Consider the following 23,646-nt stretch of genomic DNA (forward strand, 5'->3'; position numbering starts at 1 on the left):
CCTTTGAAGAAAGTGGCGTTCTAAATACATTGTTTCTTCTTCCCATGTTAGAAAAAATTTGCTCATCATTTCACCCGTGTTGCTGTCTCCAGTGTTTGAATTTCAAAGATTCCACCCATTTCTGGCCCTTATGTGTGCAATGCTTGAATTTCCTCTATTCTTTCTTTAGGATTATATTGAGTTTTTCAGGATAAATTTATTTTGGGCTGCAAGACCTTTTTCTTTTATCTTTTGGTATATCATATTCCAAGATTTCCTTTCCTTTACCATAATTGTAACATAGTCTCTGTGATCCTTATTGTAGTGTCTTGGTACTTGAACTTTTCCTTTTTGGCTGCTTACAGTATTTTTTTCTTTGACCTGGAATGCCTAGATTTTAGCTATGGTATTTCTGGGTCTTTTCAACTTGGGATCTCTTTTGGGAATGACCAGTGGATTATTTATATTTTTACTTTGTTCTTTGGTTTTAATAGTTTGGGGCAATTTTATTTTATGGTTTCTTAATACAGTGATCCATATTCTTTCTTCAGGCGATTTTTTAGGAAGTATGATATTTCTTAAATTGTTTTTCCTTGATTTGTTCTGTCAGTTGTTTTTGGTTTCTCACATGTTCTAATTTTTTTTAGTCATTTGACTTTGTTCTAATATTTCTTGTTGTCTCATGTTTTGTGTGCTCCATTTCTGTATTTTTTTGGAGGTAGCCTCTTCTTGGGTAAAATTCTCTACTTTTTAAATTAAGTATTTATTCTTTGATTTTTTTTTCCTGAGGTGCTCTTAATTTCATTTTTTATCTCATTTTTTGAATTGACTTTTAGAGTCCTTGTGGCTTAATGGAATACTTTAATCTTAAAACTATGTTCTGAATTATACAGGCCATTTGCTAGCTTCTCAAAGTAATGTTTATTGTTTAGTTAAGAATTAATTCTCTTTATATCTTCACAATATATAAACCTCTTGAACTTTTCTTTAACCTGAATTATTTTATTGTTGTTATTATTGTTTTATTAGGAATTTTCTTCTGCTTATTCATGTCTGTAGCCTCAGATCCTACTTTCAGATTTTGTGCCAGGTCCAGGCTCTATCCCAACCAATACTTTTGAATAGACTGTTGAGGCCTTGGTTGTCCCCAGTACAATACAAATGCTACTGCTATTTACTTACTACACTCCTAAATGTGGTAGATAGATTCTGATCCCCTATCTGGATCTCTTTTGCCGCTTTGGCTGGGACAGGGAGCTGGGACCAAACCCAACTCTCTGTAACAATCTTTGATTTCAATATCTGTCTCCTTGCTTCTCTCTGCAGGTGTTGCCCCATTGCTGTCTCCTTGTGAGATCATCTACCAAGGGCTGGCTTTGTCCTCTGTTGGTGCTCCATCAGGCCCAAAATGGATTTTAGAAACCATTTTGAAGGGCTCTGAAGCAAATGCCAACCTGGCACCTCCATCCTGTCTCTTCCTCTTTGAGTAGGCACCTACCTTCAGAACCTTTACAGAAACTGTAGAATTGTCTGTGTTCTTTGGTATGGCCCTGACCAGCTGTAAGACCAGATATGAGAGATTATGCTAACTTCCAGCTTCTGGAACATCCCAGAGGAGTACGCTTCCTGAGACACTTCAGTTCCTCTTTTTCTTTGCATGGTCACCTACTAGAAGCTGGCTTTGTCCTCTGCTGCAGTACTGGCAAAATATTAGGATTGTGCTGGCCTTCAAACTACATGGCTTCAGGGCTGCCTGGTGTTTCCATGACCAGAAAGCTCATGGCTTCTGGGTATCATCTTATCCTAGATGGATGGACTAAGTGGTATTTCTGTTTTGATCTCATTGAATGTTTGCTTCATCTGTCTTTCTTCTTTGAAGTGTTTCTCAGGGGAAAGAAGCTTGCTTAGGACCCTTCATATTGCCTTCTTTGCTTGAAGTCTTTCAGTGTCTTTCCACAGATTTTTAATAATTCTCCTCAAGCTGCTTCTGCCTTGGTAGTGTTTGACACCTGTCCTTAGGTATATTATCTTTCCTCCTCTGATCCTTATCATGGCAACAGCTACAGCACATACAGAATGTATGTGAAGGATGTATAATGTTCTAATACTTTCTCAGATATGAAAGGAGCATAAATGCTTTCTTGATAGTTATAGCAGATACTAGTTTTTGAATATTACTTTTTAAATTGTTCTGTTTTGCATAGTTGATCTATTAGTTTGATTCATATCATCATTAATATAGTGAAAAGGATTGCTATTATTATTCTCATATGTTCATCTAAGATGCCCTTGATACATCTATAGATTACTCTCATAAACATTATATAAAGGTTCTGAAGTAAAAGCAGGTGAATCTGTTTTATCTTTTTAAATTTCAAATCAGACATCCAATCTCATTGATGTAGGGAACTATTGGCTAGGAAACTCCCTCTCCATATGAATATCAGCATTTGCTCAGCAAAGAAAAGTCTTAGAGAGTTGCCTAGACTACTGAAAAGCCAAATAACTTTCCCAGGTCACATAGCCAATGTATATTAGAAATAAGACTTGGACTCAGGTCTTCTTGACCCTGAGGCCAGCTCATTATCAACCATTCTGCAGTTTTCTCTCATTAATGTTATCTTATATAAATTTTGGAGGCAATAATTAGGTCCAAGATTTTTTTCAAACCTTATGCATCCTTCCCTCTTTCACATGCTTTGAGAATCAGTCCCTCACTACCCTCAAAATTGTGGTACCTTGAGCTCATATATATATATTTGTTTAACTTTTTCTTCCTATCTTTATTTTCTTTATTGACACTTCTACTTTCTTTTGTAACACTTAGGGGACCTGTCATGTTAAAAAAGTCTCTGTTGTTATTGATGGATTAAAAAATTACTACAGATGACCTTCCATTTCACCTTTTAAAATCATTATGGTTGATTTTTCTTGGTAAAGGCTGTCATAAAGTTGGCTTTAAATTTGTTATTCTTTCCACTATTCATTGCCACTTTGTGGGAGGCTTCTGTTCATAACTTTTTATCATACTTCTCTATGAGATATTACAGTTGGCTTTTTACTCTAATTCACCATTACTTTGTCTACTTTATCTTTTAGCTCAGTTTTCTAGGTTTTTTTTAAAAAACAATCCCTTTATAAAGGTAATTAATTTGCATCACTAAATTTCCGTAGGAAATGGTATTAGTCTGTGTCAATGTCTGTTCTTTAATCTTATTTTTTTTGTTCTGACAGCTTATTCTAATAGGTCAGGTATGAGTTATCAATTAATCCAGCAATAAGCATTTATTAAACACTTCTTTATGTTAGATGCCACAGACAAAAAACAAAAATAAAACAATGTCTGCCCTAATAGAGATTACCATCTAGTTGGAGAGATAACATGCATATGCATGTACAAGCATATACAAAACACATGCAGCAGGGATACAAGGTACTCTTGCAGGGTAAAGCACTAGCAACCAGTGGGCCAGTAAGAGCCTCATGCTGAAGGCCGTGCTTGAGCTTAGTCCTGAAAGAAACAAAGAATTCCAAGAGGTATAGGTGGGAAGGGAATGCCCTTCAGATAGAGGAAACAACTAATTTAAAGGCTCAGATGTGGCAGGTATACTGTGTAATAAGAAAAGCAAAAAAAAAACCTAACGTGGCTGGATTTTAGGGTGCGGGAGTAGAGTAATATATAATTAAGTCTAGAAAAGTAGTATAGGGCCTGATTGTGAAGGGATTTGAATGCCATACAGAGAAGTTTGTATTTTGTCTATCATCTCTCTTTTGTTCATCATCTCTCTCCCAGCTAGATTTTCAGCTCTGTGAAGGAAGGGAAGGTTCTTTTTGTTTTTCTGTATCCCTAGGGCCTAGTTCAATGCCTGGTCCATTGTACTTGCTTACTAAATGCTTGTTTAATGAAAATACTTTTGATTTGGGAGAGCGAAATGCTGCCATCATGTATTTTTAGTGGTGGTTTAGCACATGCTAAACCACTTAGACCATCTAAAATGTCATCTCTCACATGGATGACAGCATTTTGTTTTTGTTTTTGCTAGGCAGTGGGGCTAAGTGACTTGCCCAGGGTCACACAGCTAATAAATGTTAAGTGTCTGAGGCCAGATTTGAACTCAGGTCCTCCTGACTCTAGGGCCAGTGCTCTATCCACTGCACCACCTAGCTGCCCCTGGATGACAGCATTTTAAGTGGTCTAGACATATATTACCTCCTGTTATAATACTTCATGCATATATCAAAATTAGGCAAGATTTTCCAAGAGATATAACACAATGACCTTCCTTAAATGCCCCTCTGATTATATGTTGAGACATAAAATGGGTAGAAGTATGCTCAGTAGCCATGTTTGCCATTGCTATGGAGAAGATTCATTGCGCACTCCAAGTTGAAGAGGAATTCATTTTAGATAATGAGATCCTTCAGATCTTCCTTTTTGCACGTATTATTGAACTGATTGAATCCTTAAAACATTTCAGAGACTCCTAGATGAGCTCCATAACTACTCAAAGTGGATGAAGAATGCTTTCTCCTAATCTATGAAACATAGTTATGTGGAAAGCATAGAGATTATGTGTATGTACATCTCTCTCTCTCTCTCTCTCTCTCTCTCTCTCTCTCTCCCTCCCTCCCTCCATATATATATATATTTACATTTATATTTACATATACATATATAAATATAAATGTAAATCTTTCAGTATATTATACTTTGCTAATAGTAAGTTGGGCTTAGATAAGTGGGGGAGGAGAGTGGGCTAGATTGTCTGTATATTACTGAACTCTTTGAGTCATTCCAAATTTCTCCCTGAGATGAAGGCTCATCTTTTTAATGCTAATATTCAGCTGATGTTGTTGAAAGTCATGGAACACTATAGTCTCCAAAGTATTAAAATTAATTAGCATTCAGAAGTCAAATGCCAATGTTTCTAGGAGCCTATAACACAAAATAAATAAGGAGTGATGGGGATGAGTTGTATATAAAGGTTGTTATCAAAAAAATACATGACTGAAAAAAATAATGCAGGTTGGTCACATGGCAAAAGTGAATGATAATAGTTTTTCAGCCCATCTGCTGTCTTTGTAATGTCAAAAGAAAACAAGAGAAGCCTCAGAATGTGAAGTGGAATTCATTTGGGCTTATAAGTACTTATAAGTATGTGGACAAAAGTCATATAGGATGGACAGGCATGTGAGATCAGAGATCCATCTAATTGGCTTCTATGATGTTTTGGGAAGCATTGGGATACAGTGGAAAGAGCCAGTGGGCTCTAGATTGAGAGGAACTCAATCTCCAGCTCTGATTTTTATAATATTTGTGACATTGGGTAAGCTTCCCCACCCTCAGTTTTCTCATGTGTAAAATGAGAGTTGAAATAAATGGTTTCTGAGATCCCTTATAGCTCTAGATCTATGATTCTATGGTCCTATGACAGTTTCTGAAGAATTGAAGTTGAAGGTCACCCATGGGACAATGGAGTGGTTTATGGTTGTTGGGAGAAGATGACAACATATTACCAACCAACTTAGATAAGAGAAAGATATATACAAGATGTCAGTAGATTGGTATGTGACCAGAAAAGTTGGACTGGCCATATCTGATAGAAAATCTGTTGTGCTTCTCTGGTATCCATACAATAGCAAGAGAATTAGAGGATGACCCTAGCAAATTGGATCAACTCTATATAGTGGATTTATGTGTATAGATTATAATTTAATCATTGGAGGAAGGACAACAGCAATGATGTGACAGGTCAAAGTATCAAAATATTTCTGTATTTTGATAAGCATGGTTTATTAAGTATTTTCTATTTTTCTTATTCCTTTTCCCTTTTTCATGAATTATTATGAGTTAGATGTTAGACCTCTTTGACTGATCATGATTTGCCTTCATTCATTTGGACTATGTCTTAAAATCCCAATTTATCCTGAAATTAAACCCTAATGATCCCAGTGCAGCAAAACCTATGACCAATTAAAATTATTCATCATCAGAATTTCATTATATTTTTTCCTTTAAATCCCATTGATTATACTTAGACTACATTATTTGAAATTCCCTGAAGTTGATTTCAGGTTTGTGTAAGATTTATACTATTTCAATCAATGATTAAAAAAAATTCCCCAGCTATGTAAACCTTGATTAATTTTTTGTACTTAACCCTTTCCTCCAGATTAGAGATCCCGATTTCTGTTTTTGTCAATTGTCATAAGAACTAATGTTGAGCATACTAAGGTGATGTCTATTGAACCTAGTCATTAACTTTGACACTGTAATTCCAGTGGAAATTCACATGATAAAATGAGATAATGTATATAAAACACCTTTTGAAACTTTTAAGTGCAACATAGATATAACTTATTTTTGTTATTATTATGCTTCATTTACTTGTAGGACAATTGTTAGCACAAGACTCGCCATTAAAGAAAAGGAAAAGGAGATTAGAAGCTTTAGATAGAGCCTGTTTCTTCTGAATCATTCTGTCTCTTTTTCAGTGGCCCTTCCCAGATAGTTTTAGCAACAACATCAATTCTACTTTTGCCCCACACAACATACTTCTGAAAGCATTAGTAGTGAGGTCCAGTAAAGGAGAGAAAGGCAAAGTACCATTGTACAGGTGGTAGCTGGAGATAAGAATGGAGGCATTGGGCCTTTTCCTTTCTTGGCAGTCTCACAAATTTCTCGATTTGGTTTCAGGTAAACTGAAAGCTTGAAATGTGCTTATTGCATTTTTCTAACTGAAAGTGAAAATTGTTCATCCTCTATGATATTTTCAATGACCATATATATCCAACACTACTTAATTGGTCAGCTCTAAATGTTTCCTTAAATGTAATTTGATGCAGAGAATAGCTTCATAGAATGACATAAACAATAAGTGGATTTTCAGGGCCTATTATTGAAGCTACCAAGTAGTTAGAAAAACAAATTACCATGTAACATGCAGCTTTTAGATCTTATGATATAGGCTCTAGTTTAGAAGACAGAAATAACAAGATAGTTACTCTGTGATTACATGGTACAGTAGCTTCCATATACTTACATGGTCAGTAGTTACAATTTAATTGCAGAGCTAGTGCATCGTTATTTATGCTCTGAAAAATAAAGTGATCCTGCTTTTCTATACACCGAAAATAAAAAGCTTCTAAAAATAGTGTTGGGTTTTAAATGTTTTGACATCTGGAGTATCTGACATGATTTTTATTTCTCACTTACTTCCCCCTTTCCTTCTCCTATTATTCCAACTGATTTGTAAAACAGAAGTAGTAAAATATTCTAGTAGGGTTGACTTGAAAGGAGATAGCATCCTCATGACTGGAGGCATGATAATGATCTCAGGGAATAGACTGCCATATAGAGAGAATAGAGATGGGACAATAAATTAATTTATGATATCTGAAACAATATGTTCCCAAGGTTTTGTGATATCAATTGTACCCCAACTGTATTACTTCCATAAAACAGTTTTCCCCAAAAAACTGTCAGGGTGTGAAAATCTAAAGGTTTGGTATCTCACTGATTAAGTGCTGGTTGTATTCAGAGTACATTTTAAAAATCAAGCTTTTACCATGGTTCACATCTGCCACAAATTTGGGGAACTTATGTTTTCCAATAGTCAAAGAATAACAAATTGTCTGTTCAAAGATAATACTGAGTGGCTTATGTAATAAAGCCCAGCTGCTTGTTTCCTGATATATAATCTAAATAAAAGCTCACATCTGCTCACATTATACTGAGTCTGCAAAAATAACAGATGTTTACCAGTAGAATAGTTTTGAAATTACAACAAATAAAGAAACAGGTCAGAAAAAATGAATGCATCGTATTTTGTCTTTAATGAAAACACTGTTGCTTCTGCTATAACAGTACACATTTTGAAAAGCCTTGTTAGAAAGATTGCCAGTTTAGGATCATTTGAAGTAAAAAGAAAGTATTTTATACAAGTATAAGCAATAAGAGTATGGTGGATCATAAAAAACAAACACTTGATTCCTCTTCTTTTTCAAATGAAGTTCAGCTGTGAGGAGGTCATAAGGCACATTTATGTCCATTGGAACATAGTGATTACTTATGCATATTTACATTTACATATATGTATAAATATCATATCTATATCATGTGATATCAATTCAATTTATACACACTAAAATAAGAAATATAAAACATAAGGGGCTATTTTATGGTACAAATCTCAATAACGTTGATTTTTCTATATTTTTGAGGACTTAAAAGATCACAAGAGTCAAGGTGTTGTAAGCATACATGATTTGCTTAAGGAATGGTGATATAAACATAGTCAAATTGCCACTAAATTCTACTTTATGGCAATGTCACACCCTCTCATCCCCAGTAACACAGCTCCCTTTCAAATATGAGACAATAAAATGCAAAACTTTTTTCATTCAGGTTGTTTAAATTTTTTATTAAAAACTTAACATTGAACATATAATTAAATTTGCTTAGTAACTATTTACATTTAAATTAATTTCACTACATAAAGTATCATGACCTTCTTAGTTATTGCTTCAGAGTTCCCATCAGAATTCTCTGTCCATTCATTCTCATGTACTTCTCCTCATGTGATTACAGTTAGTATTTTCTTCATTCTTCTAGTCCTGCTATTTTTTCTTTCCATTTTTTCCAGGTTTTTTTTGTATTTAGTTTGTACTTTTAAAAATAAGCTGATTTATCATTGGACACAACAGAAAATAGGAGGCACTGTCATGGGCCTACTTCAGCCTAATTTTATAAGCTTATGCCTTTACCCAGTTATAGATCTAATTTAGTCATTTAGTGAAGTAGAGATTTGAAGTTCTGGCTCTAGTTTGAACTTCTCTTGGAGTGAAACTGGTGGCAAAGATGCTTCCTGTAGGAATAATAATGTATCTTTGTCTCCAAAATTCACAAGATCAATATAAACCATTATCACTGAATACAAATGATTTTAGTAATCAAAAGTTAATATGCATAAAGTGACTTATTAAATGTGTCTACTTTATGGGACTATAAACTTTGAGGGTAACAGATGCCTCTTTGAGGAGTCACAATTCAGAGTTACAAGTCATGATGGAAAGACACATTTTAATCTAAGGAAGGAAAATGTAATGTCATTATTTTGATGGTATTTTTACATGTATAGAATCGAAATGATATAGAAACATTATATTCCATATTATTTATGTTATTACATAATATGGAAATATATCAAATAATCTTGTGATCATGTTTTACAAAAAGGTCAGTTTATTATATGAGGCTGTTAACTAATAAATGATTTAAAGCTGTTTGGAGCCATATTCTTATTTCCCTCTTTTTCCCATTTGTCATCACTACTTGCAGAGTTCCCCTTGCAGTCAAGGCAGGCTTTGTGCAGAGAAGAGATTTACAGAGGTGGGAGAGAAGAATGAGAATTTGGCTGCTAACTATATAAAGTATTATTAAAATGCTAAGTAATAAAAATAAAACATTTGCCTAAAGGTCTTATAAATTATATGATTTTGGTGTCTTTTCCTGGTATTATTAAAATGTCATAGGTGAAATAGCTTAATGTAATCTTCAAAAGTTTCTCAACCCCCTTGGTTACTTTCATGGCTGTAAGAATGTAGTTGCAAGATTATTTTTACTCTTCCCCTTTCATCATAATTGGGCAATTTGAAACATTCATAAAATTCTGTCAGTAATGATAACAGTTGTAGAGAAATATACATATTTAAGTAATTTAAATAATTTGAATCATGTTTTTAGAAGATATAGCCACTATCTTAAGCTAGCATGACTAGTATAGCAACTACAAAGCAGATAGTTTTAAAGTAAATTTTAAACAATAGGTCAGGAGTAGGTTAATTAAGGGTATGGTGGGTTAAATGCTTGTGGTTTGACTTTGTGGTAGAATAGTTGGTTTTATAATTGAAAAAGAACATGTGTTTCTTTGTCAATAAAGATGTTTTACATCTTGTCAAGAATCTTTCTTGGTCTTCTAGTGTCTCAAACTCTTCAGCTATTTCCTTTCAGCCTGAACTAATAAGATTCACAGGAACCAAGTTGACATTTTGGAAGATGTGATTCTATTGTTTAATGTGTGGTGGTTTTGCCAGGGGGAAAGATGCTCATTCTCTATCCAGATGTGGCATTATTTCTGCTGTGCTCTCCATCATGATCTGTGGGCTGTTCTACCCCCCAAGTTAGCCCAAGAGATTCTCGTAGACGTGGTGGAGAAATCTTTGGATCTGCTGGCTTCCAGATATTCTCAGGCCCATCCCAGTTATAAGAGAACTCCACAGATAAGGTAATTGAAATGTGATTTCTAGGTACTTTGTTTTAAATATATGGTTTTCCTTAATTTTATGTTAGTCATAATTTAATTCTGACTCATCTAACAAAAACCCTGTTCCTATTTAAAATGTTTATGACTCTTTAAAGGGTAACAGGTAAATCTCCTCAGATAGTTAAAGGGAACTGTGAAACGTTCCTAAAAACTTTGTTTCAAGAACTTTATAATACAGTTGTACAATTAAAGTGAGGAGATTCCTTTTTAAATAATGCTGATCCTTAGCTTATTCAAAGCTCGTACCTCCTTTCCCTTCATCTACTGTCCCTTTCTATCCTTTCTTATTTCTTTCTGTAATGTCTTTGTTCTTATTTTGTATTAATAAGGACTACTTCAACACAATGTAATTTCAGAAAGATTAGGGGCAACAGTAATTATGTACTAAATCAAGGACATTAACTTTGAGGTGAATTAGCAGTAAGTAGTGAGTTTTGTAATTTAACTTCATATATTAACTGGTGTCTTACAGAAACACTATTATATAAAGTGATCCTGTTTTTAAAATGTTCTTTTTTCATATAATTAGTACATCTCTTTTACATATATACAATTTCAGATATCTTTTGGGATACCCGTATTCTTCTACACATATTAAGGAGCATTTTTTCCAGTCAGGAAGAATCATTTCTTGATCACTTTCTTCTAAAGTATCCTATGATTTTCAGGGTGTCTGGGCCTAGTGTCAGTGTTTCATTAATACAGTATTTTCGACAAGCTGTTTTAAATTACTGAATAAGATAAAAAATATTGTCTGCTGTAGAACAAAATGAAAAACTTCATTTGAAAGCACAAAATATTTTCTTTCATTAAGATGACTTAGTAATAAATCACTTTTGATTATAAGATTTGTAGTCATTAATTCATAGCATACTCAATAAGAGTACATTCACATGAAGTATGAAATGTATTTAATTGCTTAACTATACTATTCAAATGATTGCTTTCTGCTGGTAGTAGAAACATTGTATTCAAAGCCAGAAACTTTCCTTCTCTACACTGGATTTTGTAATTTAATCTAATATTTTGTATTTTAAAAGTTACCTCGAGCCTCCGTTAGTGGATGGGACACTTTCCTTAGACATCTGTCTAATACAATTCAAATGTGATGTTAGTACCTATTATATGTAAGGTGCTAATCTAAAATTAATGCTTTCTAGTGGATAATTTAAATTATGTATTACCTTATACTAATTTATTTAGTAAAACCTATATACAAACTACGTTTGACTCTACTCAAGGATAGTTAGTTTTGATGGTCTTCATATAGTCTGTATGCCCTGTTTGACTTTTTGTAAATACTTATCCAGTCACATAATGGCCAAAAATATTTAGATATTTAGCAGAAATGTTTTAATTAAGTTGAAGCCAAAAGGCAAGATTTCCCAGAATACCTGGACTGACCAAATAGTTCTTTAGTTTAGTTTAGTTCTTTTCTCTCTTCTACCCTCTCATTTCTACTTCGTCTTCCATCTTTTACTTCTTTAACTCTGTCTATATAAAATTAAGAAACAGTAAATTCAAGTTAAATGGGGTACACAAGATTCATTTACATACAAAAATAGTTTTAAATAGAATACATTGAGGTAATGCTACATTTGTGGATCTTTAGCTAAAATCAAAAAGAGGAAGACAAAGAAATGGTAGAAATCAGTAAATTCTCTAAATATGTTGTTGCATATTTCATTGTTTTGTAACCAATACAATTAGAATCAGAAAATTCTCAAAGTTCATTTCTCCAGCTGTTGTAAAGGTATCACATCCCTTCTGCTTATCTCCTGCTTGTCATGCTGGCTCCGTACTAGGTCATATATCTTTTTTTTCTCTGTATCTTGACACTGGGTAAGGTCATCTTTTAACATCTGTTCACATGTTTTCTGGTAGCAAAAGCAAATTTTGGCTACCTGTGTCTCTCAACTCAATCTCATACGACTTTCTTTTCTTTTCTTTTCTTTTTTTAAAGCATATCTCGTTTTCTTCACTGATAATGCAAGCTGAGCATGCCACACTTCTGAAATGTTTTCCATTTCTAGGCCTTACTTTTGCTAACAAGAATGTTGTTACTGCCCCACATAAGGGGCAAGAAACTTTAGTTGCATCGTTTAATCTTTTTTCCCCATTTATTATTGATAGATCATGCTAAATCTTCTATACACAGGCATTTTTTTTCTCATTCCACATGTGGGTGACATTGTAAATATCAAGGCCAAAATGTCGCCGTTTAATATAATTGTCTCTTTACTTTCTGTAGATTTGATGTTACTGCAATCTTAATATGCATTGAGGAAATACTCTGGTCAATTTGTAGATCAGTGCAAGAACTTTTGAATCCTTGTGAATGTATAAATGAAAAGATCTTGAAAATTCACACCCACTGCAACACTCTGTTTACAACAATGATCATTTTGACATCACCATTAACAGAATTATATAAGTAAGTATGATACTTATTATTTTTGGATTGCATGATTCATATAAGTAATTGTTCTCCATAGGATTACAGATTTAAGGTTGGATACAGCTAGACAGCCATGAAGTCCAGCTGTTTCATTTTAGAGATGAGGAAATGTCTGAGGTGAGATTTTAACCTGTCTTCCTGAGTCAGTGTCCAGTGTCTTCTCCACTGTAATGTAGTTTTCATTTTTATCATAAAGAAACGAAAAGAGCACAGGACTACGAATTAGAAGACTTAATTTCTAGTTCCAGATCCATTAATAATTTGCCATATGACCTTAGATAATCGCTTAACTTCATATTTCTCATCCATAATATGACGATAATATGTGCCTCACAGAGTTATCATGAGGACCAAATAAAATCTAATGTGGGAAAAGCATTTTGAAAACTAAAAATCACTACACAGATGTGAAATGTAATCATTGCCTCAATTATGAAAATATGTGACATATTTTCATTAGAGTCCTATAGGTATGTCTCTTGGTAGCATGAAGGTGATTTCAGGTTCATGAGAATTTTGAAGAAAAAAAATTGTGAACTACTATGGGATTCTGATTATTTTGATTAATTTTAATATGTTCCAGAAGGTAGCTATAGATGTTGTAAATTAAAGTACTGGGCTCCTGGTGCAGTTGGGTATCTCCTTACTATGGTAGAACTTTATTTAACATAGAAAAATTCAAAACAAAATTTGAGTTAAACTCCAACCCTTACCTCCATGCCTACTCCATTCCCCATCAACCAAATAGTAACTTCATCTAACTGTGTATTTAATTTATAAATTATTAAGAAATTCTCATAGCATTGCCATTACTTTGGATTAATCAGGCCTACTAATATGTCTTTCTTTAAGGCACTGGGTAGGATAAAGTAAAAATATTTATTTTCAGAGAATCTTCAATTCAACACCTTTTTTGTATTAGAAATTCCAAAAGTAATTAACAATCTTTATTTCAATTTCCCTATAATTTTCACCCACTCCTGGGCTTTTAACAAATTGGCTGAATACAGATTGTTGTCTCTGACAGCCTTAGGTTGAAGACTAATTTAAGAAGTGGAAAACTCAGAAAGGGGCAAGAGATAGTAAAATAAATTTCCATGAGCTTTAGATTTTATAATTTCATAATCATGAAAATCCCAGGGTTTGAAACCTATAATGTATCTTTGTAAACTAAACTGAATTACCAGAGATGAAAAAAATTTCCCTGCTAACTGTCCAGTGGGTCATTTGGTCTAAGAGTAAGGCTATGTGAAAATCAGGAACAAAGTTGGCAGATTTCATGGATTGGTCATGGTGAGCAATACTGAATTTCATGGTTTGTCACAGATTAATAGGAAAATATTAAAACAACAATTCATCTGTATAACAAATAAGTGATTATCAAAGATTGTATATTTTATTAAGAATAAAGAGTATATTCATTATTAACTTGTGATCTTTTAACATTTGTTCCTTTACAGTAGAATAAATATCTGTCATTTCTGCATTGTGCTACAGAGTCATTCAACAAATTTAAATTGCTAATTTCTGCCAAGAATATTATACATTTTACATAATGAATTGTTAGTGATTTTACTTGATATTAAGTACACATTGAGTACTTTGTAGCATGAAAATCCACAGCTAAGTATGTAGGGACAAATTTTTGCATTAAGTTAGTCTAAGAAAGGCCAAATGAAATGTTTGATTTGAGTTTAAAAAAATGCTAAGATGATGGCAAAGTCAAGCCCCAAATGGAATAAAATTCTGGAAATGCTATGAATGTGTGTGTGTATGTATATGTATGTGTATATATACATATACGTGCATAAACCTATATATCTATAAATAATTCTTTGTCGAAACAGTTGTTACATTATTTCAAAGCTTCTAAGTGAGTCTACATAAATTTCAAATCAAATTCATAGGTATTTTCCTGTAGCATAAATTACTACTTTTGAAGTATCTTACATTTCTCATTGGTGAATGATCATTTTAAAGTTTCTGGTTCTCTCCAGATACTGTGGAGAAAATACTAATGGTCTTATGCCCCAAATGAAACTAAACCTTGTGCAAAGCTAGATAGAACACAAGAGTACACTTTTTTGTGTTTTATGTCTTCAGGATCAGAATGTAAGGTCTTTTAATTACTCGTATTTTAGCAAGGGGTGTATCAAGTTATATGCATTCAGATTAAGCATCCAGATACTGATTTGATTAAATTTTAGCAAATGCTTCTGAAAATGTCTCATGATAGCATGCTTGCCATAAGCCTTTTTTATTTTATTTTGAAATTCACTGATTTTTTTTTTGTTTTGACACAATAGCTTCTTTCCAAGAAACAGCTAAACAAGCATCTCCATAAAGTACATTTGCTAAAAACAGTGTACCAATTGCTAATGGAAAAGAAAGCGGTGTCCATTAAAACCATAAGCATTTATAGAAGGTGTCTGACTTTATTCTGTATAGTTGTGACAATTAAACTCAACACATTTTCCATTTTGAGTATAGAATAGGCCACTAACTGAGTCTCTCAGAAAAAAAGAATAAGTAATTTTGAAAGCTTTTCATAATAGGATAAAGCCCACTTACAAATAGGTGTCCCTTTTTTAAAAAAAAAGCTCTGTGTCTGTGTGGTATATAGCTTTTGTTAGGATATTGTAAAAGAAATACTATAGTCTAGTGCTCCAGGGACCTAGGAAGATCTGCTGAGACAAAATGTGTGTTTAAGTGTGTTTTCCAAATGCTTGTGATTTAAATCAGTATAGTAAACAAGGCAGAAAATCAGTCTCAGAACTTGTACTGTACTTTGTACGCACAAAAACACTTAGTCTAGTTTGGTATTCAGCAAGTAAAAAATTAAATTTAATAAATAATTTTTCTTGGTACATTTTAATTTTTATGTTACTTTCATTTCTGATTATATCCTTCTCTTCCCTCTTCCCCAGTGAGCTTATAACAAAGAAAAAAAAAGGAGAAAAGAAGCAAAACTAATGTGTCAGTTGAGTCTGATAGTTTATGTAATTCTTGGCTCTTTTTCAGAGACAAGCTTGATCATTATAATTACGCAGAGTTCACTTTCTTTTCTTTTCTTTTCTTTTGGTCTTTTCCTAATCAACATTTATTTCCTGGTTCTTCTTACTTCACTGTATCAGCTAATATGTCTTCCCATGCTTTTCTGAATTCTTCATATTTGTTATTTCTTATGATGAATAAACAATTCCATCACATTATACACTACTATTTCAGTCATTTCCTAGGGGATAGGCATCTACTTTGTTTTTACTTCTTTGCTGCCATAAAAAATGCTGCTATCCATATGTTCGTGTTTTTGGGACCTTCATTCTATCTTCAGCCTCCTTGGAATTTTAGCCTGGTAGTCAGATCTCCTGGGCAAAAAGGTGTGAACATTTTAGTCACTTTTCTAGCATGATTCTAATTTTTTTCAAGAACTACTTAACCAATTTATATGTCTATCAACAGTGTATTAGTGTGTCTGTATTTCTGCAGCTACTCCAACACTGATCATTGTAATCTTTTGTTATCTTTGCCAACCTTGGAAGTATGAGGTGAAACCCTGGAATTGTTTTGACTTGCATCCCTCTTATCAATAGTTATTTGAAACAATGTCTCATATAATTGTTCAAAGTTTGTATTTCTTCTTTTGAAAATGGTTTATTAAAAATCTTTGATCCCTTATCAATGGGAGAATTGCCCTTTTAAGCTATAGATTTTCAGGGGATTAGTTGTAGAAACTTAACAGGGTACTCTTAAGAGAAAAATGCAAAGTTATATACTTATAAATAGTATTGAAATTTTTTCATGTGTCATTTCATGTGAATGTCCAAGTGTTACAACACAAAATAATATGAAAGAATGTCATTTCAACACTTTTAGAATGCTAGAAAGTGGTGAGCCAAAATCTAGAATATTGGGCACTTGGCCCAAAGATAGATGTGCCTTCTAATATGTCAGTCATGTATCTAACAGACAAATTATAAAATGACAATTGTGATCCCAAAGTTATGGCTCCAGAAGGCAGTGCAAAAGCCTTATAACCCTTCAAATAGCCTATATTACTGTTTTTGTTTCCTTGACAGAACACAACACCTAGTGTAATCTCTGGGTTTCACTCTTTTAAGTCTCTGAAAAATGTCACTTCTGATATGAATTACAAAAAAGTCAAATTTTCTCTGACTTTTCTACCTAGCAATAACTCAATTCCCCCTTCTTCATACTTTCCTCCATTCCTTTTCTTCTACTTATGTAATTTATGGGAAAATTCCTCAAGAAAAAAAGTGAGTGCATGGTCTTATTTTCTACATCTTAACACAGTAATAATCATAATAAAATATAATTCATTCAACAAAGATTTGTAAATGACCTATTCAAGCTAGGGACTTCATATATTCAATATCTTATCTCTGTAAGATGGACCAGCAGGTTTGCCTCAGGGCTGGAATAGGCCCTAGCACAGGTAGGGTCAACTTTGGTAATATGCTTCCATCTACCATGTTTTTTTTCCATTGTCTGTTTGGCCTCATGCAATTATGGTTCATCTGATAGAATTCATTTCATGAATTGTAGGCATATTTGTCATTCAGTTGTTTCTGTCATGTCTAACTATCTGTGACCCCATTTGGGGTTTTCTTGGCAGAGATACTAGAGTGATTTGCCATTTCCTTCTCCAGCCCATTTTACAGATGAGGAAATAGAGGCAAACAGGGTTAAGTGAGGGTCATAGAGCTACTAAGAGTCTGAGGCCAGATTTGAACTCAGGGAGATGAGTCTTCCTGACTCTAGGGCCATTACTCTATCCACTGCACCACCTAGGTGCCCTTGAAGCCATATAGCATCAAAACTTTGCTAATTATCCTTTTTTAGTATTCATTTAAAGTTCACAAATTGGTATACTTTGCCTACTCAACTCTTTGTCTTAATCTTGGAAATATGCATTGTTAATCTATTTGGTTGTTCCAGGGTGTACATGTAGGCCAATTTCTTTTGAGCAACTATGGTTTTCATGGTCCTATAGTGTTCTAGAGTTTAATGCAATCAGTATAACATCATCTGCAAACATGACTACCTGGAGAACTTTGCCATAGAATTCTCTTTTGTTCTTTTTGCAGAACATTTTTTATGATGTTATATGAACACATTCAATGATCATATATCTCTGTACTTAATGTTGATACAAAGTAGATCTTAAAGTTATCTCTCTGGTTGCATCTATGATAGTCCCCACCCAAAGAGCATAGGTCAACACTATCATCTCCTTGTTCTGCTGGTCTTTCCACCTGTACTTCCCATTCCAGGCCCAAGACTGAGGTCGTATGATCCCCTTTTCTCTGTTCTTGGCTTTAATTTAATTTAATTTTTAAATTTAATTTTTAATTTAACCCTCCCAATTCAAGTCTACACTGAAGATTCTAAATGGCAATGGGTCTAGCAACTTCAAAGCCAAGGCAGGTTTGAAAGTAGCAGCAAATAGATGAAATAATCATGACACAACAGCCCAGCAAGTCAGGTATTGGCTAACCACTATCAAATGATAGTGGAATAAGAAAAACACATGTGAAACCCATTATTAGAAGTAGCTAACCTGGAATACAGGATGAGGAAAAATAATTTAAAAATCATTGGATTTCCAGAAAAGCATAATCAAACACACAAAAAAAACCTAAGTCCAATATTTCAAGAAGTTATAAAAGAATAGTCTGAAGAATAGGAGTTGGAGGGCAAAGTGGTGATAGATAGAATCTACTACTTTCCACCAGAGAGGAACCCCATACTTAAAATAACCATAAATATGCTTGCCAAGTTCCAGAATCCAGAAATTAAAGAAAAAAATACTTAAACAGATAGGAAGAGACCGCGTATCAAAGAACTATAGCCAGAATCATGGTTTCAATGACAGAGTGGGAAAGGTGGAGATGAAAGTGAGGGAGGAAGTAAGAGCTGAAGAAATGGGTATTTTATTATTTCTTTTTATTCTTTCGCATAATTGGTGTGCCACAGAATATTGTTGAAAGAGGGAGGTAATGTCGGATAGTGTGTACCCCTGATAAAATTATTTTTTACCTGAGTTTGGCAAAGTAAGGTTTAAAACAAACACAGTAAGTTAGACAGACCTGTGTTGAGAAGAGTTTGAAGGTAGGGGAAAGGTAAAGCTAGAGAGGAGATATCCACAGGCAAAACAAACTATAACTGGTCCACTGATTATAAAAAGAAAGAGTCCAAGACCAGGTGATTTAAGTCTGGGACAGGACAACAAGAGGGGAGAACTGGTTTCGGATTGTTTCAAGAAATTAAAATATAGATGCCAAGTGCTAACTTCTTTTCTCCCTACTACCTTTTTTCCCTCATAAGTTGGTGGGAAAATAAGAAGTTGTAATAGAGAAAAACAAAGAAACATAACTGTGATTATGAATGACATGAACTTATCCATAAAATGGATGAAAAATAAATCAGAAAACAAATCCCCCCCCCATTTTTCCATAAAGATTTCTAGAGTTATTTTGAGGGTTTGGAATAGAATTTAGTGTTCCAAAGTTGAATACATGAAAGGAGGAATGGCAGTCATGATCTCAGACAAGGCAGTAGTAAAAATCAACATGGTTAAGAGAAATAAAGTCTTATTAAGAAATAAGCAAGGAAAGTGCATTATACTTAATTAAAGGCACCAGAGATAATAAAATACTAACAATGTTAAATATATGAACTTTGAATGGTAATTTAAGTACTTAATAGAAAAGTTAACAAAACTGTGAGAAGATCTATTAAATAATAATTTTGGGTACTTCATTTTTCTTTCAAACTTAGATAAATCTAATATAAAAATAAAAAAATTGAGGATATCAATAGAAACTGAGAAAAAGTAGATAAGATAGTTCTTTGGTGATTGCAGAATGGGAATTTTAAAAAGTATGCATGTTTTTCAGCATTGTATGGCACCACTACAAAAATTGACCATATGCTAGAGCATAAAAAAACTTATAAATGAATGCAGAGCTATATATATATATATATAAACATATCCTTTTAGATCACATCACAATAAAATTACTAATCAGGTAAGGGAATTATAAACAAAAGATTCAGATTTAGATATTAATAGGTATAATCCTAATCATAAGAAGACAACCTACTAAAATTTATGGGGGAAGCTAAAGCAATCCTAAGGGGAAATTTTATATTTCTAAACACTTGTATCAAAAGAGAAGACTAATACAGTTAATATGCCCAGAAAGCCCAGAAAGTCAACAACTTAGTAAATCCTAAATTAGCACAAAAATAGTGATCTTGAAAATTGAAGAAAATTGAAATGTAATAATAAAATAGGCAAAACAGCTAATTTGGACAAAAATAGGAGAGGAAAACAAAATAAAACAAAATTTGAAGGAAAAATTAATAACAAATGGAAAATAAAGATATAATAAGAAATTATTAGAAATCTTTAAACTGAATTATATGCTAAAAAAACTAAAAATATAAACAAGTTAGATAAATACTTATATAAATGCAAAATACTCGGATAACAAAGCAATAGAGAATCTAAACAATCTTATCTCAGAAAGCAAAACTGAGTCAGAGATAGATTTCCAATGGGGGAGGGGAACTAGGCCCTGATAGATTTATATGTGAATTCTATCAAATATTTAATAAGTAATTAAACCCTGTGCTACATTCTCATTTGCAAATAACAGATAAGCAAAAACATGTAAAATTGAAAAGGAAGCCATAACAAATTCCTTTTATGTAACAAAAATGACCCTGCTATCTAAGCCAGGGAGATATAAAACAGAGAAAGGAGACTACAGGCCATATCATAGGATTTTAAGATCACATGATTATAGGTTTAGAGCCGGAACGTCCTTTGAGGCAAAGCCCCTCACCTTAATGAGATCTTAAGTGGTACTTGCTTAAGGTCACACAGGTAGTAACCATCAATGGGGTTTGGAGCCAGATCATCTGACTCCAAATCCAGGTCTTTTCCCATTGCACCAAGGTTTCCATTAATGAATACTGATGCAGAAATATTAGATAGGAAGGAAGCTGCAATAACATTTTCTAAGAATCATTCAGCATTAACATGTTGGATTTATGCCAGGAATGAAAGTATGCTTTCAACATTAATAAAGCTGCAAATATAATGAATCATATTAATAACATAGATAATAAAGCTCTCGATACTAATATCAAGAGATACATAGAAAAGCCATTGACAAAATACAGCAATTCATTTTTTTAAACGCGTCAAAAAACATGAATAGAAGGATTTTTCTTAAACTTGAGCTAGTCTATTTAAAACTAAGAGATATTATAGAAACTTTATTTTAAAAGTCAGGAGTAAAGCACTTTCTTCATTATCATTTGATTTAGCGTTATTGATGCTAGCTAAATTAAATATGAAATAGAAATTGTGATAAACATAGCCAAGAAGATGGTCATTATTGTCCTTGTAGCCAATCTGATAGTTTATTTTGATAACTATATTAATCAGTGAAAAAGTCAACTGAAACAATTAAAGTTTTTTTTGATGTTGTTATTTAGTTATTTCAGCCCTGTCTGACTCTGTGACCCCATTTGGGGTTTTCTTGGCAAAGATACTAGAGTGGTTTGCCATTTCCTTCTCTAGCTCATTTTACAGATGAAAAATTGAGGCAAACAGGGTTTAAATGACTTGCCCAGGGTCGCACAGCTAGTATAAAGTAAAATATTAGTTAAACTAGCAGTATACAAAATAAACTCACAGAAATCATCAGTCATTTTGTTGGTAACAAAACCCAGTAAAATGTACAAAGAGAAATACCATTCAAAATGATTATAAAATGAAAAAAAATGGTTGGATGTTAACCTATGAAGACATATAGAAATTGCAAAACACTCTTTCTAGAAATATGCACTTAAATTATTTGAGACATTCATTATTAATGATTGGGCACTGCAATGTAATAAAAATGATACTGCCTAAGTTCATTTACATGTTTAGCGTGATACCAATCAAACTGCCATGGATTTACTTTAGAGAAATTGTCCAAATAAAAACTAAATTCATTTGGAGAAACAAAAGGTCTAAAATCTCAAGGAAAATAATGGAAAAAGTTGGAATGGGGGATGGGGAGAGGAGGGAGAGGACTGACAGTACTATAATTCAGTCTATATCACAAATCAATAACCATCCAAATTATTTGGTACTGGTTTGAAAAATAGAGAACTAGAAAAGCAAAATTCAGAAGCAGTTGAACACAATAATCCGTAATTCAATGAACCAAAGAATATTTACTAATGGAGGATCCTTTATTCAATAAAAACTGCTAGGGAAACTGGGTATTATCACGATAATTTCTAAACAGATGGTATGGTACCAAAATACAAAAAGGTTGTATCATTTTTTTAAATGAGAGTTGGAGTGAGGTTAATTTCACAAATATGGCTAGGGGAGAAGTCTTAACCAAACAAGGGATAGGGGTGGTCATTAAAGATTGTATAGACAGTTTTGATTCCCTAAAATGAAAAAGTCCTTTGCATAAGCAAAATCAACACAGGTAAAAGAAAATTCATTTGGGAGAAAAACATTTGGTTTAAAAATCTCTAGTATCCAAGATAGATAGGGATTGACATAAACATATCAAATTTTGAGTTATTCACTAATCAAAGGATATGAAGAACCTTTTTAAAGAGCAGAAATATAAACTGTCAAGAACCATACAAAAATGATCCAAACTACTAATTATGACTTAAATGCCAATTAATACTGAGGTTTTGCCTTTGTATTTTTCAACCAGACTTCTTATTTCATTGGTACAAGTAGCTCTGGATGAAGAATTTCTTCCAACAGGTGTAAATTGGCACCTTCTTTGCAACTTGTAGTCTTAGAGTGTTGCTTGGGTCGCTGAGAGGTTAAGTGGCCCATGAGTTCATGGCGAGTATATATCAGAATCAGGATTTGAACACAGCTCTGCCTGACTCTGGGGCCAACTCTGAACCGTATGCTACATTTAAAGCTTTCACCAAATAGCATGGACAATAAACGTTCATCGTAATTATTAGGGGAATTGTGGGAAGACATAAACACTAATATACCAATATTAAAGCTGTGAAATTGGTCCATTGTGTTCTGTAAGACAATTGTAATTATGTGAGAAAAGTCTGAGCCAGTGATGCCATTATAGTTCATATACTCTCAAAGACGTGAAAGAAAGATATATAGATAGATAGATAGATAGATAGATAGATAGATAGATAGATACTGTGCCAAAGCATTCCTAGAAGCACCTTTTGTGGTAGAAAACCTGGAAGGAAAGTACATGGTAATCAATTGTGAATATGAATGTAATAAAATTTCATTGCATTGTAAGAAATAATGCCTATCAGGAACTTAAACATACACTTGCCATTGATGGATCAAGATAGACAGCACAGAAGTGTTTATTTAAGTTGCATCTTAAAGAGAAAGAGGAACTCCGTGAGGTGGATGTAATGAAGGAGTACACTAAAGGCATGAGGGATGGCCAGGACAAAGGACTAGAGACAGAGATAGATTGTTGTGTGATGTCACAAGCTGCCAGGGGACTGATACTTAAACCTCATCTAAACATTTTCAGGACTGCTGAGTAGGCACTGTCTCCTTCCAAGTCTGTGTCTTTTGGTGAGTCAAATCAGGGAGCTGACCTTCTCCTTTTCTTAGTGGTTGTCTTCTTCAATGCCATCTTCTTCCCTTGCTGCTAATCAGATCCCCTCATTGGACACTGGACCTTGAGACCTTTCAAATGCCTCTAATCCTAGAGATGTCTACCTTGAGAACAATAGTTACTTACCTCCTCGGGAAGGAAAGCAGAAAGAGGACCCCTCTCCTTCTTCCCTCCCTCCCAGCTCTTATAGGGAGTTTGGTGATTGAGAGCA

At 33.5% G+C, this 23,646-nt stretch overlaps 1 protein-coding gene across 3 annotated transcripts in view; it reads left to right on the top strand.

Moving 5' to 3' along the window:
- The window catches only part of KIAA0825 (KIAA0825 ortholog), a 523,965-nt gene that overhangs the window by 166,152 nt on the left and 334,167 nt on the right, over nucleotides 1–23,646 (top strand). For 2 of the 3 annotated variants that reach the window (XM_021008591.2, XM_021008594.2), the window contains exons 10-11: nucleotides 10,075–10,265; nucleotides 12,556–12,738. In XM_021008591.2, the coding sequence (XP_020864250.1) occupies nucleotides 10,075–10,265; nucleotides 12,556–12,738 (374 nt within the window). The remainder of the gene's footprint in view (nucleotides 1–10,074; nucleotides 10,266–12,555; nucleotides 12,739–23,646) is intronic. The other variant, XM_021008603.2, reaches the window with a different exon arrangement.

This window comes from Phascolarctos cinereus, unplaced genomic scaffold, assembly GCF_003287225.1.
Source record: "Phascolarctos cinereus isolate Bilbo 61053 unplaced genomic scaffold, phaCin_HiC Scaffold_4;HRSCAF=312, whole genome shotgun sequence".
In the NCBI taxonomy this organism is placed as follows: Eukaryota; Metazoa; Chordata; class Mammalia; order Diprotodontia; family Phascolarctidae; genus Phascolarctos; species Phascolarctos cinereus.